The sequence below is a fragment of the Molothrus aeneus genome, chromosome 18, assembly GCF_037042795.1.
Source record: "Molothrus aeneus isolate 106 chromosome 18, BPBGC_Maene_1.0, whole genome shotgun sequence".
Taxonomy (NCBI): domain Eukaryota; kingdom Metazoa; phylum Chordata; class Aves; order Passeriformes; family Icteridae; genus Molothrus; species Molothrus aeneus.
The window spans coordinates 6230136-6247233 of NC_089663.1; the positions used below are offsets into that span (position 1 = coordinate 6230136).

The 17098-nt window shown below is 42.5% G+C and overlaps 1 protein-coding gene across 1 annotated transcript in view; it reads right to left on the reverse strand.

The window, feature by feature from the left end:
* Nucleotides 1-531: 531 nt before the first annotated feature.
* The window catches only part of PPIL2 (peptidylprolyl isomerase like 2), a 68198-nt gene continuing 51631 nt past the window's right edge, over nucleotides 532-17098 (reverse strand). The window contains exons 15-20 of the mRNA XM_066562364.1: nucleotides 16585-16702; nucleotides 13929-13985; nucleotides 4357-4429; nucleotides 4154-4216; nucleotides 3534-3673; nucleotides 532-1889 (exon numbers count right to left, since the gene is read on the reverse strand). Coding sequence (XP_066418461.1) covers nucleotides 1796-1889; nucleotides 3534-3673; nucleotides 4154-4216; nucleotides 4357-4429; nucleotides 13929-13985; nucleotides 16585-16702 — 545 coding nt within the window. The 3' untranslated portion in view covers nucleotides 532-1795. The remainder of the gene's footprint in view (nucleotides 1890-3533; nucleotides 3674-4153; nucleotides 4217-4356; nucleotides 4430-13928; nucleotides 13986-16584; nucleotides 16703-17098) is intronic.

Sequence of the window (17098 nt, forward strand, 5' to 3'; positions counted from 1 at the left end):
AAGGACTTGCTGAAATGGGAGCCCTTGTCACACCTCTGCTGCCTTCCTTGTAATCAAAAATCTCCTTCCTTTCATAATAATCTCCATTTTAATCTAGTACAAAACCAGCATTTTATCCTTATGGATTAATGAAATTGCCTATCCCAGCTGTAGCAATGCTGTGAACTTGACTACTCAAAGGTGTGTTGAAGTATGCTGAGTTAGGTAAAGGGGATCAATAACATTTTATCATGAAAGGGCTCCAATAAGACAGAAGAAACTCAGCTTTAGGAAAGTACCATCAAATCCCCTGTTCCAGTAATCAAATGTGTTATTTCAAACTTAGATGTTTGCAAAACAAACTCCCCCTATTATTCTTTCAAATTAGTTTGAACTTCCTATAATTTAACAAAGATGCGATCATATCCGCAGAGATCCCAGAATTCCTTATGAGCATCTTAAAAAGCAGGAATGAATCATTTCCTTGTAAAACAATCAAGTTTGCAGTGCTGTGATCTTGGAAATAACAGTTGAACAGTCAAAGTCAAGCACTCAAAAGAAAATAAAAGCATTTAATGCAAAATATTTCCAAAAGTTTTTACAGCAAGTTCCTATAAATGGAGTCTTTTCTTAAAGAATGAAACCACTGATACAAATGTATTCTTCCAAAGGGGATTACAAAATTTTCTCCTCAGCCACACAGGAGGTAGAGAGGGCATTTCTCTTATCTGAAAACACCTAAGATGAACTGAAAAGTTATATTCAGGATCTAGCCTGCTATGTCTAAGTTATGGTAACACATAGATTCTTTGGGATTAAAACTTCACAGGCTGATATATCTTTACCCCATAGGGCCTTTATTAAGATTCCTAATAATTTGTGGTTATGTAATGGAAATATCTGAGATGCCTGTCAGCTACGTTATGTGGTTTTTCCTAATGATGGGAAGCCTGACATTGGAGCAGACTATGGGGTGTTTTACCCTGCACAGACCAGGCTTTAGGGATGGGTGTTAAAAAAAACAAACAGAAGAGTTGTTTTTATTCCTGCTCAGTTGCTCAAGGCTATAGTTTCTGGCACCTGAGGGCAGGTGTGAACTGGTGCATCCTGACACCTCTGGCTGTCCACTGGCTCAGGGAAGGGCAGCCACTGGGAGGAGTAAGTGGTGCAGCTGCCCTGGGCTCCCCATGTAGATTTGCAGCTTCCCAGGCTGTTGGAGGCTTTAACGGGTACATAGAGGGCTCATTTGGAGTGAGCAAGGCCCTTCAGATGACAGCAGTCAGTCCAGACAAAATTGGTCCTTGTTGAGAAGCAGCAGGAGGCAGCTGGAAGGTAAGGGCAGGACAGGCTGGAGCCCTTCCACAGAGCTCTCCAGCAGCACAGGAGCTTCCCAGCACTTGAATTCATTCCCTCCCTTGGCACACTTGGCTGGTCTGGGAACGATTACCTGTAAAAGGAGCTCTTTCACCACTGTAGCTGTTTGCTGCAGTAGTGCCCTGCAAGGCTGGGCTCTGCCTGGGCTGCTGCCAGCCAAGCAGAGAAAGGCTCCAGCTGATCCCTGGGGAGCTGGGCTGCCTGCTCCCTGCTTTGCAAAACAACAACAAAACAGCCTTCGAGGAAGATGCAGTGGGGGAATGTGCTCTCTAGAAAACAAAGCCACATTAACCAGCCTCAACAAAGCAGCAGTTTTCTCTGCCAGTGGAAGGGCAGGCTGGTGCCTTCCCTCCCCAGGACAGACTGGCTTTTGGGCTCTCTGGGGCCACGTGGGAGGCTCCTGTTTGCGCTGTGCTGCTCCAGTGCTGGGCTCCCCATGCTGCTACCAGGAGCTGAAGTCCCCGAAGCCTGTGCTCTTCTTCTCTTTCTTCACAGCTGTGCTGGTTGAAGGCCCATCATCCTCCACACTGCGCTTCCTGCAGCCAGAATGAAAACAACTCTGAGGGAGTCTTTACTGCCAGTGGGACCAGGGCAGCTTGGATGCCTGTTCTGCCTCTTCTCTCCCAGCACCAGCTATACTGGAGCCAGCCCATCCCTTGTCAACTAGACAGGAGTGCAAGCTCCATGCCAGCATGGCTTGGGGGTCTTTGCCAGGCCCAAAAAGAGGGAGCATGAGTCCATTGGGATGGTTTAAATCAGGCTTTGAGCACTCCCAGGAATGTGTTCAAAGCATACAAAGTTCTCCAGGCCAGAGCTGAAGATTTAACAGCTGTACCTTTTAGCATGGTCAAGAGAACATGAGCCATGAGTTTTCCCACAGCTTCTCACCTGCACTTGTGGCAGCAAAAGGATTTACAGGGAATTAGGTATAAAGCAGCTGGGAGAGCTCTTCCAATCTTTCCTGCTTCTTGAACCCAGCCTGTTGCAGTTGCTGCTGTTATCATCAGCCTCTCTTGAGCAGAGCTTGCAACCCCAGGGAATGCTGTGCCACCAGCTCATGGGCTGTAGTTTTATTGTCAGATATCAGTAGCTGATAGGGAGAACACCAAACTCTAAATCTGCCAGAGCAGGCTGCAATGTCTGAAGGTCCTTTCTATACTACCTGGTCCTTTCCACAGAGCCACAACTGCTGGATTTCCTCTGTAAATAAGAGTGCAGTGTGTCAGCAGTTTTAAGCTGGACATAGTATTTTAAGGGACACACAATATTGTGCAACTGAAAAATTTCACTGACACACTGAACTGACCTACCTGAGCTAACGTATTTCTGTTCTCACAGTTATGCAAATGCCTGTAAGTCACAGAGGCACACACAGGCTGATTAAATGGCTGCCCAGATCTGTGTATGCATAAATACAGGCCTTTATGTAGCAGACAGACAACAGCATTTTTGCAAATGCTTTCAGAGAAGTCTGCTAAAAATCAAGTGGAAGGCATTTATTTTAATTTTTCCAAAACACATGCTAAGCTGCTGCTCAGCCAGGATTCTGTGCTGTCCTTATGAAAGAAAGCAGTGCTGCCAATCCTGACAGGGGTTCAAAGGGTGCCTGGGAGAGGATGCTTTAGGATAAGCCTGTCCAACCAGCCAGGTACCCTGGAGCTACTCAGCTGCCCTGTGCTCCCACAGCAAGCCTGGGAGCCTGCTCCCCTTTCCAGCCATTTCAGCTGTGCTGGTACAGCTGCTTGTGTGGCTGAACAGGGAACCAGAGCAGCAAACTGATGGGGGCCTGGGGCAGCTACTCTGTGCAGGGCAGAAGTTGCTAAAAGAGAAACGTCTGTGGGACCATGGCCTTCAGAAATAGCTTCAGAAAAGGAAGAGGATAAAAGATGGTGTAGAAGTGACACAGCACAGTTCCTTAAAGACTTCTGAGTTCTGGAAATGTATCTACAGTTCTGAAGTCAGCAAATGCTTTTGAAGACCAGCTTGGTCATGTTCAAAGGCTAAAAGAGAAGCTCAGTTAATGTGTGACCTTGAAAAACAACAGAAGTGAAGTAAACTCTTGACTGTTAGGACTACATGAGGGTGTCTGAACATCTGAACAATGGCACTGGACAGGGCCAGCATCCAGCAGGAAAGGCACCTAAAATATTCAGCAAAAATCAGAAGGACAGGGAACTCACGCTGCAGCCATGTTGATGTATTTTCCAATCCCCTGCCGGTAAGTTTTAGGTGTCTGAACCTCTTTCTTTGGTGGGACCACTTCAGCTTTTATTTTGGCTGCTTCTTCTTCCTGCTGGAACTTCTCTCTTTCAGCAGCGACCTGTGGGAAGCAAAGGGTGCAATCTGTTGCAAGAGATAGTGCAAAATAAGGAGAAAATGTCTACAATTCTTTGAAGCTTTAAAGAACTCTAAACCAGCAATCAGCACTGCTGAGATTACAGGGCAGGCTTTAGGAGACAGCCCTCAAGGGCCACTACAAACAGGCTCTCTGCAGCCATTATAGCAAAACTCTTTCTCACCTGCAGCCACCTACAGTTACTTGAGGCATTTGAAAGGAACCCATCAGAAGCCTGATGGACTGGGAGCTGTGCCAGACTCAGTTACAAGAGTAACTCTCCACTGAAGGAGTGACTGGGATCCTGGCAAAAAGGTAATGTTGAATGGCAGCTGCTTAATCTTAGCTGGCAACCAGATGGACCAGGGAGCTGCCCATGTGCAAAGACAAGACATTAAGTTGTAAAATTCTCTCCAGAAAAGCTTTGGCCTTTCAGAAAAACCTCAACCAACCAAGCAACCTCACCTGTGCATCTGCCTCTTCATAGGGATCAACAAAAACGGTCGTTGTCTCAATTCTTATTTCTTCCTGGAAGCAGAAGAGAAGAACAGTTATTCCATCTGCTGATTAAGTTGTGCCATCTCCCCCTCTTTTTGTTCCAAGAAGTGTCAGCAGAGTGACCAGCACTGCCATGTGAGGCCACTGCCCCCAGTGCTTCACACACACACCTTGGGACGGTCTGTTTTTGGGTCACTTTCCACATTCTCCATTGCAGTCAGAGTTTCAAAGCCACCAACCACCCTAAAAGAGGAAAGACATGTTATTCAATTGTCACAACATACTCAAAATATTCCTACATCCTAACCTTTAATATATCTCATTTATGTCCATTACTCTAGCAGAGTTTTAAATCATCATGTTTGGGGGGAGAGGAGTCAGCAAACTGTGTTTGGAAGACCTAAATAATGTCATTCAGTGTGGAAGATAAGCATGTTTTCCTCAAATATGGGATTTGAATTTAAAATTAAACAGAACATGGAAAAGCCCAACACTCAGAGGCAAAGCGAAGCCCAAAACCTGGAAGCCACATAAACCAGCCAGATGAAGAACAAGTCTTTTCTTCTTCTTTGTTTTCAAGAGTATATGAGACCTAAGAGTATTATCAGGAAGAGAATGGTAACTACAGCACAGGAGAGCAGTGGCAGAGCTGTCTGCACTCATACCACTAACACAGAGCACAGGATTCCTCCAGAAGAAAGCAGAAGAAACTCTGCTTTCATATCAAAGAAATAAGCAATGCCTTGACCAAAAACATGACTGTGAGTTCATGAGGGCTCTGGGAAGGCAGCAGAGCATCAAGTCACAGCCACAGGGTAAGGTCAGGACACTTCTCAAAGCAGTTTTCACCTAGCAGGGCCTTAGATCCCTGGCTTCTCACTTTTCAAGTCAACATATCCAAACACTTGCTTGAAAATGTTCAAGGCTGAAGGCTTTCTGGACTGTTACATGTTTATTTTCAAAAAAAGTGTGGAACAATGGGAACATTCTAGAAAAGCATATTTAGAAAGGATAAATGGGGAAACCCAGATAATTATAATCCTGTCATCCTGTCATTTATCCGAGCAAAATAATGGAATAGCGGAGACAGGACATGATTAAGAAAGAAAGGAAATAAGTAACAGCAATCAACAAGGTTTTGTGGAAAACAGTGTCTGTCAAACAACCTTCTATCTTTGAGACAACAGATGTGGCTAACAGGGATAACAGTGTCCACAGAACAGACTTCTGGAAGGCGGCTGATATTTTGATTGAGGAACCAGAATGCTATGAAGTGAATACAGTACACATGAAATAAAAAAATTGGCTGACAGGTGTCAAAATCTAATTTTAAACAGGAACCACTGAGTCAGTATGTTTTCAGACGGGTCCTGCTGGGATCAGCTCTTGGTCCCAGGGTATTTAACACTTTTATCCACCTTATCATCTACAATTAAATTTGAAAACAGCTATTCTTAGAAGAGCAGTAAATAAAGAGGAAGACAGGCTGTTGATGCTGAGTGATCCAGATCCATTAGCAAAGCAGGCTGTAGCTGGACAACATCTGTTTTAATAGAGCCAAGCCACATGGCCAGGAACCAAAAATACAGCCCATACTAACAGCTGTGGGACAATGAGAAGCAGCTGTAATTCTCAAAAACACTGCTCCAGGAGCCAGGGAGTTTGGGGCCAGGAGATCAGCAGCAGGGGCAGGAATTGGCCACTGAGGAGTCCAGGGCTGCCCATGGGACAGGGCAAGCCAAGAGCCAGCAATCCCCCAGCTTCCACAGGGGGTAACTGTTTGAAGCCTGATTATTGCTGGGACTGCAGCACCAGCACAGGGAGGCTGGCAAGGGATGGGCAGATTAAAGGGGGGAAAATCAAATTAAATTAAGCTGGTGGGGAAAAAGGATAGCAAACTGGTGGAATATGTAGAGCATTTTATCACCTAACTCTGCTTTCATATCAAAGAAATAAGCAATTCCTTGACCAAAACGTGATATTCACAATTGCCTTTATATACTTTATACACTCATACCAGGGTATTTCCCTCTCAAAGACACCTGTCCAGTCCCAGCATGGCAGAGTCTGCCTGACCAGCACCAGGAGAGGCCTCTGACTCTCCCCTGCCATGGTCTCAGCTGATGCAATGGAGAAATCACTTCCTACAGCACTCCCCAGTGCCCTCAGTGCCACCCTGTGGGCTGGGACAGGCTGTAACCCCAACCAACAGGACAGACCCCACCACAGAGAGTGACCTGAGATAGAGAGGGTGTCCTCACACCTGCCCCAGCACGGCTGTGCTTGCTCATGGTTCAGTGCTGCTCCAAACTCCATTCCCCAAGGGCCTGCTGATATTCTGTAATAAGGCTGTGACTTTTAGGTTAAAAGCCAGGGATGCAGCCTAGAACAGCCTCAGTCATTTGTGACTGGAGGGAACAGACTGGGGGAGGCTGCACAGGGCTTGAGGACCTCGTATGAACTTTGGAAAGTTCATAACAAAAACTCAATTTAAAAATCTCTCTCCAGGCCAATATCAGATTGACTTATAATACTGGTGATTAACACCCAGCCCAAGGTATATTCACTGTATTTTAACTGCCCCAAAGGAAACTTCTGCTTTAATATCGGAGGATTTTCTAGCCAACAGCTCACTCATTATCTGCTTGTATGTTTTCATTTAATTAGGTTTCTGATAATTTGAAATGGCCAGATCAGCTGTGCACTGGCAATCTCAGCTGAGTAATCCTTTAGCCCGTAGCTAGACCTCCCACAATATTAGCCCTAATGCATTTTACTGATGCTACCAGATCTTCAGTTGCTCTGTAATTAAACTTTATTGGTAATATTTTGTCACTTGCACATTTTGAAAGGCTGTGATAGACATGGCATTCACAGGTCATCAGTAAATGACCTAAATAGTCTATTTTGACATGACTGTTAAGGGCTAAGGGGGAAGAAGACAAAGTTGTTATGCCTGCAGAGCATGTCATTCTCTTTTCTTCTTCACTTCTTGTCTCTCAAATGGAAAATTGCTTCCTTTTCTCTCCCTTCCATTCTCCAACATTTTGCACAGAGTATCTCTGTGTACTACACTGTCAGCACAATCAGCTCTCAATATATGTTTTTGTCTTTATAAAGACACTGCTGTAATACTGATAAAAAATAAAAACTAATTTGAATACAAACCACCAGCTCAGAGGAGAGAGCTCTGAGCAGAGGGACAGGAAATTATCTACAAGTCACTTTTGTTCAGGGAGCACTTGGGAGCTTTGTCAAGGTCAGGCCTGGCTGAGGCTGGTATCTGACCACTAAAAATGAACATACAAAAGGACAAGGTCTGGTTGCAAACATCACCCAACCAGTAAAAACTGAACTACACACTAACCTGGCAGTCAGAGCTGGATGCAAAAGAAATTGAATATTCCAAACTGTGAAGGCTTTTGCAAGCGTTCCTCTGATCTAAGAGACAAGGTATACACAGGCCCTTGAAATATTACACGTTGTTATTGTTAAATCTCATGATGTTATTGCAGCACTAAAATCAGTTTGATGAGATATATGTGTCAAAGCCCATGCACTGGCATCCCTCACAGCAACTGCTCCTCAGTGAATGAGGAAACCAACACACCAGAGAAGTTTTTGGGATTCTTTGCCTGCCCAACAACACATATTTTGGGCCAAGAAAAAAGCCCATACAAATTTTATGTAGAAAAGATCATCAGATCAGTACATAAAAACATTTTAAAAATCCTCCTAAGAGTGAGCCACTACTTAATATTATCATAATATTCAAGGAAATCTGTACAAAATTTTCAGTAAAAGAAAATCCAGATTCCAGAAATTCAGACTCACATCCCTTTATAGTCTTTACACATGCTAAACGTGTGGCACAGACAGTGACTGTCCACACTGTGTTGTCTGGTCTCGTGCAATGTCACTTCTGCCAAGTTGGAAGCCAGCATGGCAGGGAGGGGAGAAGGGCATAAACAAGTTTAACCTTTTCCACTGCTTCTGGCTCTATTCCTTTTATAAGGTGTCATACATGCTTTGTCCTAAACTGGCTGAGGTTTAAGGTGGTGTTCAGATGACACCCTGCAGTGAAAAGGGTGACACTTTCAAGACACCATTCACAGCAGAACACCCAGTGGAACCGAGAGTTTGCTGTGTGCTTCCAGTAGATGTTGAACAGAGAAATTATGATCTCAGCTATATATTTAGCTCAGCAACCCTGAGACAGCTTGTATTTTTAGAGGAGCTTGATAAATGTTGCATTACATTTAAGCATGAACGACAAGGCAGGTACATTTATGGTATTTTTTTTCTGTTAGCATAGGAATGAAAACAAAAATGTGCCCCATCTCGTGCAATTCTGTTTTCTTGAAAGCTGGCTGACTTAGCACTGGAAATCTTTGCATTTCACATTTAGATGTGTTATTAAAATCTTACTTCCTGTTAAGGCCTCTTTATGTAAAGCAGTAACCTTGCTTCAAAACCACTGCCAATGCCTTTGCATGATGAAGAAGTGAAATATCCAGAGCAGGCTCTATCCATTTGCAATATGCCAATGAAGGTCTCAGTGTACTTTAGTTAGTGCTGCCCAAAGAAAACTGCATCTCCCCTGCAGACCCAGAGACAGATTCACATTCACATAGATTCACATTCACATGTGAATCTATTTCTCATACTTTTGTTTGGAAGAATTATAGGATACAAGATACAAGAACAGTATCTGGACTTTTTTTTAAAACAAGCTTTCAACTACAAACAGAAAACAGAAAGAAAAATTGCTCTTTCGTAAGCACATTCTGCCCCAAAGGTTATTTTTATAAAAAGGAGAACACACATTTATATACACACACAGAGGGAACAACACATACGTGCACAAACACGTACACTCAGGACAAAATGTTTTCTATGCATACACCCAATGCAGTGGAGTGAGCAATTCAAATGCACAACAAGAATGCAGCCAAAACATCTCCATCTCTCTGCTAGATAAGGGCTTCATCTAGCAGGCGAGAGACGGTAATAAAGGGTGATGAAAATAAAACAACTTGGAAAGAAGCTTATTGAAACTAGACTCAACAGGTGAACCTGGCACGAAAGGACTTCCCTGCCTTGGCACAGGTCCCTGTTCAGAGATCATACAACTGTTTTGGAAACGACAGCAGCCCTCATGCAGCTCCAACAGCCCAGTGCTCATGTGCAGCCATGGCTTCCACAGGGAGGCCTGGCTCATTTCCCCACCTCGCTCTTTGCTCCTATCCCAGTGTCTGGGGATAGGAGAATCTGCAGTGCAAAATCAGGTCAGTCTCCCTACACACAATCAGCTCTTCTGCTGTCACACAGTTTCTCCAATCTTCAGATGTACTAAAGCAGAAGAGCCAAAAGAACACGAGTTTTCCAGCTTAGAAGCAACTGGGATTCACTGATTCAAATCATACAGGGAATGTTGCAAGTGGAAACAGACAATGTGTTATATAACAGTACCTGGGTAACTGAATAATGCCTGCTAGTTGCTTTATGTAGCTAATTACTTTAGAGGACAAGAGTTACTTCCATTGCCCCAGTCTACAGAATTGCAGTAGAAAGCAATTCACAGGTTAAGGAGTCACTTAATACAGAGTGATACTGATCCAAGGGAAGAACTCTCTTCCACAAAAGCATCTGGCAAGGAGAGGAGGGAAGAAAAGAGAAGAATAAGCTGAATGCATGTCAGCTATTGACTGATGCCTCCAGTCTGACCAAGCCTGAGGTTTCCCAAACCACCTTGTTCATTATTTCTGGGAACAAGAGAATTGAAGAATGAGCAGCAGAAACCTCGAGAGATAGTAAAAGTTATGCACATAAGCAGATATGTACAGCCTCATAGCAAAGAGAAAACTGTCCTTGATATACTCATCTCCTGTCTCAGTTGCCACTTTCTTTTCTCAGCTCTTGACAAACACAAGTGATGCTCTAATAAACACACAGAACTGCTGTACAGATCATTTCCAGCTTTGCCACTCTGACCACAACACTTTTCTCTCTGCTCCCTTTATTGCCCTTTGTTTCATCACATCACATCACATCACGTATCTGCAACATGCCCTCATTTTCAAGCCCACCATGCTCTGCTTGTCCTAAATCTCACCTAAAATTCTGAAAGCATTTTTCTCCTTCTATTGATCTTTTCACTACTATTTTAAATATGCACATTTTTATGAGTGCCTTTAGCTTTGGAACAGGCTCCCAAAAAACACTGATGAAGCAATTTTGTTTTTTCCTGGGGCTTTCTTTTTGCAAAGGTGGTGGAAGGTAGGTTGGAATGGGTCACTGTCACAACTTCCCTGTATCTATATACAATCTCTTTTCTACTTACACAGCTCTCAGGGACAGAGATTATGTTTCTATTTCTGCTAAAAAAGGGCAAGTGTACCAGGTCTCTGATCCACAAGAGCTGTGAACCATTGCAACAGGAAACATAACAACAACATGGATGGGACATGCTTCATTCATAAAGAACACCTAACAGGAACCTGAGCTTATCTGCTGTTTTGGCTGTAGTGTTCCTGTAGCCCCTGCAGGTCACAGCACAGAGCACAGGTAGGAAGGAGGCTCAGGCACAGAGCCCAGGGCAGCAGCAGGCAGGACCCTGCCCAGGCAGCAGCCCCCTGCAAATGCTTCTCATCCCCTCTGTGCAGAGCAAAGGCATGTCAGTTGGTTGATATTATCTCAGTTTCTAAATTAAACCTCTTACCAGCAAGCTAAAAGCCCACAAAAACCACCAGTTGGTTTTCATGTTAATTACATCATTCTCTAAGTCAGAAGAAATAGTAATTACTAGAAATGGTAATTACTAATTTAATCTAGGCAGCTCTGTTGGAGCAGGAAATCCATGCAGCCTGCAATACACCTCCAAGGGAAGGCATTCTGCTCTCTCTCTCTCTGTTTTGGCTCCCCAGCCATGCCAGATTATCTCCTTTCTTTTCAGAACCAGCATCCTCATCACTGCCATGGTGAGCAGCACAGTCCTGACGAGTCCTTCCCTGTCCCCCAGTACACTTTCTCCTGAGACATGAAAATCCCAGTGCACCAAAGCAGACACGTGTCCCCTCTTCACTGTCCCGCTGCCCAGGTCTGAGCATTTATAGTCTCCTACGTAAAAATTGTGTTTCAGACCAGTGGGGATATGAATAAGATGCATTTCCAGAAAAGGCACTTTTCAATGTTGCATCCCACGAAGGATCAAAGAAAGGAATAGGGAATGGTTGCCCTTTCACTCTTTTTTGTTCTCCTAAGTATGGGAAGCCTGCTGAAAAGTTTTATACAAGTCAAACTGTGCTCTCCAAGAATACCTGTGTGACACTAACATGGACCAGAGTCACACAGGAGTAGCTGAGAGTTCAGTTCAGAGTATTTAGGTTTTTATATGAACTGAAATAAGTAATCCTCAAATCTATATGAAAGTCACAACAGGCCAGTAAGCATCCAGTTAACAATACATTTAAACACTGATGGAAACAAAGAATCCTGATATCATGGGTTCATTCTGCTCTTAAACCTAGATATGCTTCCCAGACATTATTGTGCTATAATCAGCTCAGATATAGTCACCAAATCCTGGAATCACCCAGGATCTAAAATATCAAACTGAAGTTGGAGTTTTACTAAGGTACAATCTCTGGCAGCTTCTGGCTTTTATGACCTTTAAAAACAATGCAGGTAAAAACAGCTGACGGATTTTGATGACAAAATACAGATCTTAAGAGCTACACACATCAACCTTTTATTATTAAATTTGTAGGTAAATTCAATTATTCAATAATTCAACTTGTAGGTTAATACAGACTGACTGGGATACATATATCCCAGCATCTTAATTTTACCTTATTTGAATTGATCTTCATTTACATGCAGGACAGATTAGAGTAAAATTTCTCTGCTCTGTGTTCATATGAAGATGTCACTCAGTTTTCATGCAGGAAGCCAAATATGATTCTAAACCAACACTTTTTATAAACTTTTTCCATTGTATTTTAGCTAAAAATATAAGCAGCACCACTTCTTCACTCTGGGACCTAAACTCAGATTTTTGTTACAGCAAAGACAATTCACAAATCAAGACATTTTTGCTAAAACTGCAAAAATCTCTGTTATATATGCTTAAGCAGATTTACCTGGACTAAGTAATGCCTCTCTAAAGGGCAACATACAGTGTGAAACAGCATCTGAGCTATTTTGCTCACTTGAGATATTCAGCAAAGTGTGAAGGCTTTGGGGAGCACACTCCCTGCACCACAGCTCAGCTTCTCTCCAAATCCTTTCCTGGTGAATTCTGGTAAAACTGGAGCACACTGAGGAAACTCAGCAAAGACCCTGGAGGATTACACAGGATGCTCACTGAGACCAGGCTGCACCCAGAACTGAAGACCAGGCACATTTTCAGCTGAGCTGTCTAACACAGACCTTACTTGATGAGGTGGCCAGCTCAGGTTAACAGCATTACTGGAGGGGATTTGAAGGGGTTTTTGCAAGGTGGACTCAAATTGTTGCTGAAGTGAAGTAGTCCTAAGATCTGGATAAGGTAACTCCTCCAAGAATTACTGGCTCTCAGCTTTTAGTATTAGAATTTGCTTTATTTGTCTGCTTTCACAAAAGGACAAGAGAACTTTGAATTTTTCTAGGACAAACCTGAGAAAGAAAAAAGAAATACATTTCCAAGAGTGTAATTATTGAAGAATCAGTATTGGAAGTAACAGCACTAAAATAAAGTGCCATTAAAATGAAGCAGTTTCTGCCTCAAAAAGTTGCAGGCAGACAAGATGGATTAAACATATCACTTTCACTGTACAGCACAATTGCATGACATTCAATCAAAGTAAACAGCACATGGTTCTGTTTTCCATTACTGACTTCCAAATGAATAGAACCATGAAAGGAATAAAACTCCAAATCTACAAGTAAAAAAGATTATAAGATTCTCAGGAACTCCCAGTGCAGCAGGCTAGCAACATTCCCACTCCTGCCATGCATGAGGGATGGCTGAGAACAGCTCTGCTTGACTTGGTAAATACCAAGTACCTGCAGCAGAGGAAGCAAAGAGCAAACCATAACAAAGATTTTGTATCTTCTTCTTCAATAAATACCTTATTCTTTATCATGTGAAAACTTCACTGGAAAAGACTTTCAGAAGAGACTTCTTTATAAAGGAATGAACTTCTCTCACTGTCTGGGCATTGGTAGTATCTTTATATATGTGTGCATAAATATACAGATTTTATACCAGTGATAATTGTCAGGAATAAAAGAAAATAAGAATAAAATAAAAAAGAATAAAAAGAGCCAGAAGACCTCATCTCAGCAGAAGCTCTATTCCATGATGAAGAACAGTCCTGTCATGACTAATTTTTCAGTTGATGGCTTATAAGAGGATGAAAGCAGTATTGAAGAGCTAATCTCTTGTGTCCCAGCAATTAACATGCACAAATATTAACATGGTTCATTACATGACTATGATTACTTTGCTCATGACTCCTGGAGGGCCACCCACAGAAGGGAAGTGAGGCAACTTACACTGATGAAAGGAGGGAAAAAAGGCAGGGTCTGCTGACTGGCATTGGTGCAATGTTGCCCACCTGCTCATGACCAGGAGAACTAGATTGTGAGCTGGAATTTTGCTCCAGTTCAATTACAAGAGTTACTAGATTCTTCTTTTTAGGCTTCAGACACACAAGGGAGAATGTCTGCTATGCTGCTGCCCAAAATATCCTTCACTTACCTTCCAAAAACTGTGTGCTTCCTGTCCAGATATGCACAAGAGCGGAATGTGATGAAGCTAGAAGGAAAAAAGATATAACAGTTACCACATTGTCCCACTGTCCCTCAACAACAGCCAGTAATGCTTAAAAACACAAAGTGTATGCAAAAGCTTTCAGAGAGAAGCCAAGCCCCTCTCCCTCTCTGGCTCCTCTCTGGAAGGCCTGTGGACCAAACAACCTTTCATGCCTCAGTATTGTGGGTTCCACCTGGGTTTCTGGAGTTTTGGCTTCTCACTTTTCATCACACTAACATTTTTAAACAGTTCTCCAAGAGTAGGGCCTTGCAGCAAGTCCAAAATTAATCTGAGCATGTGCCTCCTTAGCCATGCAGACCCTGGGAAGCTCCTGCAGGGCAGGCAGACGTGCATGGGAGGAATGCTTCCTGCTTGGGAAGAACATTTCTGGTGCATGATGGGCAGCTTGTATCCAGCAAATAAAGTTACATGACACAACAGCCTCTGCCAGTGTAAACTTCTATTTTCTGGATATTTACTTTTTGCATTTCTCTTCCCTTAAACTGGTCTGTTGGTGATCTATTTCTCCTCTGGACAGAGCACACTCGTGCTCCATATACAAACATCCCAGAAGAATACTTTGAAGTGTCAAAAGTAATTAATTGGACTTTTAATTTTGGGGGCTGTACTTTTAAACTTAAACATGGGAGCTAAAACACTAATCCAAAGCAACCTTTACTACTAAAGCTTTACTCTAAAGCTTGATGCTTCTTTGGAAGTCCTGGACTACAAATGTATGAGACAAAGGTTTCCACAGTGTGGTCTGCAGACCATGATGGCCTGTCTTGGCTGGACATGCAGTGCTGGCTCTCCTCCCTGTCTCCATCTGTTACACTACATAGGAGACAGCTAAAAATATATAAGCATTCCAAAAGCACTTTTCCATATAAGCAACTGCCTCAGGAAGTTATATGATTGGAAATAGGAGCAGCTGTAATGTTCCAGACAGTCTATTAAGATGCAGCTTGCCCTAGGAAAGCATTGGCATGCTGTGCAGAATGCAAACTCCTACATGGGATACCACTTTACTGCTGGATATCCAATACTTAAAATCATCACATGGTCAGTTATGTAGCATTGTAATAAAAACCCCTGAGAAATAGCAAATATACAGGGAAAGCTTCTTATCTGTCACTACAGACAAAATAAATTAAAGACAAGAGAATTAACATAACTCAGGATGGTCCCAGAGAAGCCCTGAGCATTATTCAAGCATCACCTTGCAGGGGGACCCAGCTCTTTGCCCTGTAGTGCCTGTCACCAAAGGGGAGAGCAATTCACAGAGTTCCCAAGGCTAGAGGAGATGTATTTAAGTGCTGCCTAGGAACCTTTATAAATATGGACAGCTGGACTCTCTTAAGGACTTACATATAAAGGAATTTCTTATTTCATTTGCAAATTTTAGGAGAACATACAGTCACATTTACAGCAGCAGATGATGTGACTCAAAATGGCACATCACTTATGGTCTCTGTAACCTCTGTTATTAGAATGCTCTTTTTATTAAAAAAAAAAAAAAGAAGAAGAAAGAAGCCTCCACTCTCCCCTAATTTAGCACGTGAGAGCGGGCAGTAACATCCAAATCCAAAATAAGTTGTACAGCAACTTGATCCAGCAAACTGCCCCACACGTGCTTAGGCTTAAGAATCCAAGTAAGCCTAAGAATGTGAGGCCCTGAGACAAGGCCTTGTGTTTAATTAAAGCAAAGCACACTGCTGCAGAGTTTACAAACCATCCTAACACTCAGCATCATGAACACCAAGACCCACTCCCTCCCTCCCTGCTCACTGCAAGTCACAGTTCTAAACACACACACACATACACACACACACACACACACACACACACACACACACACACACACACTCTCTCTCTCTCTCTCTCTCTCTTTCCTGGGGCTCCCAATAAAAAGCCAATTTTTTATACTGCAGTACTTACAGAGCAACCAATAAATAGTTGGCTCAAAGTGACACAGAACATTTTAAAGGATTGCAGGCAAACACCCATATTAATGTTATACATGAACAAGGCCATTACAACTTCAGTATCTTTAAGCTTTCCCTCATTTTAGTCCTCATTCTGCTTTTGTACATTGGAAAGCAAGTTATTCTCAATCCCAGATTGTACACTCTGCCATGTCTGGGTCTACACATTTCAACAGAGCATTTATTTAAAATCAAGTGACTAAAAAGAAGTTATATTCCCATAGAGTTTATGTTTCATCTAGTTCCTTCAAAAAGTTCAATATGGAGCTAAATTTTAACAGAATGAAGAGGTGTGATGAATGATGATAATTATAGGGGACATACTGGGGAGGGACACTGACAAAAACAAACAAAAACTTCAAATAATTACAACAAAAAAGACAAGTTCTTGCTGATATAAAGAACCCACAGGTCTTCTTGCCATGCTTCACTTTGCTCTTAGATTGGCTAAGAGCAGCTCTAGCCCTGATTGCAATATGCACCACTCAAAAGAATATTTCCCTTTACTGAACTTTACATTTAGAGTAGCTCATAAAATGCCATTTTTCTTCTTAACAGAGTGAGACACAATGTCCAGAGACAACCAAAAAAGCACAAAAAAGCAAATGACTACTTACAACTGTGATTTGTTTGTGTTGGGTCCTGAATTTGCCATACTAAGGACACCACGTCCCGTGTGGGACAAATTGGGCTTGAATTCATCTTTGAAAGGTTTTCCCCAGTAAGATTCTCCTCCTTTAAAAAAAAAAGAAAAAAGAAAAAAAAAAGAATAATGTTTGTTTTCATTAGTTTCCCACTGTGTGTTGCAATAGGCACTGGCATTAAATTCAAGGTTCCCAGCACTTGCAGTCACCATGTGTTAATACATTGTTACCTCACCCCTATGTCTAGGCCAGTATTTGAGCACGACCTTGAAATCTGGTGTTTGCAACTGGCAACATATTTCTGTGCCCTCACACTATCAGCTGCAACAGACCACACTTTATCAACAGCTTTATGTATCCTGTGCTGAAGAACAGTCAAGGATTTAATTTTTTCCTCCTGGTCCACCATAAATTTTCTCTTTTGAGACATTAAATCTTTAAAATTGGCTTCATGACAAAACACAGAGCAAAGAGTTACCAGTTTAAT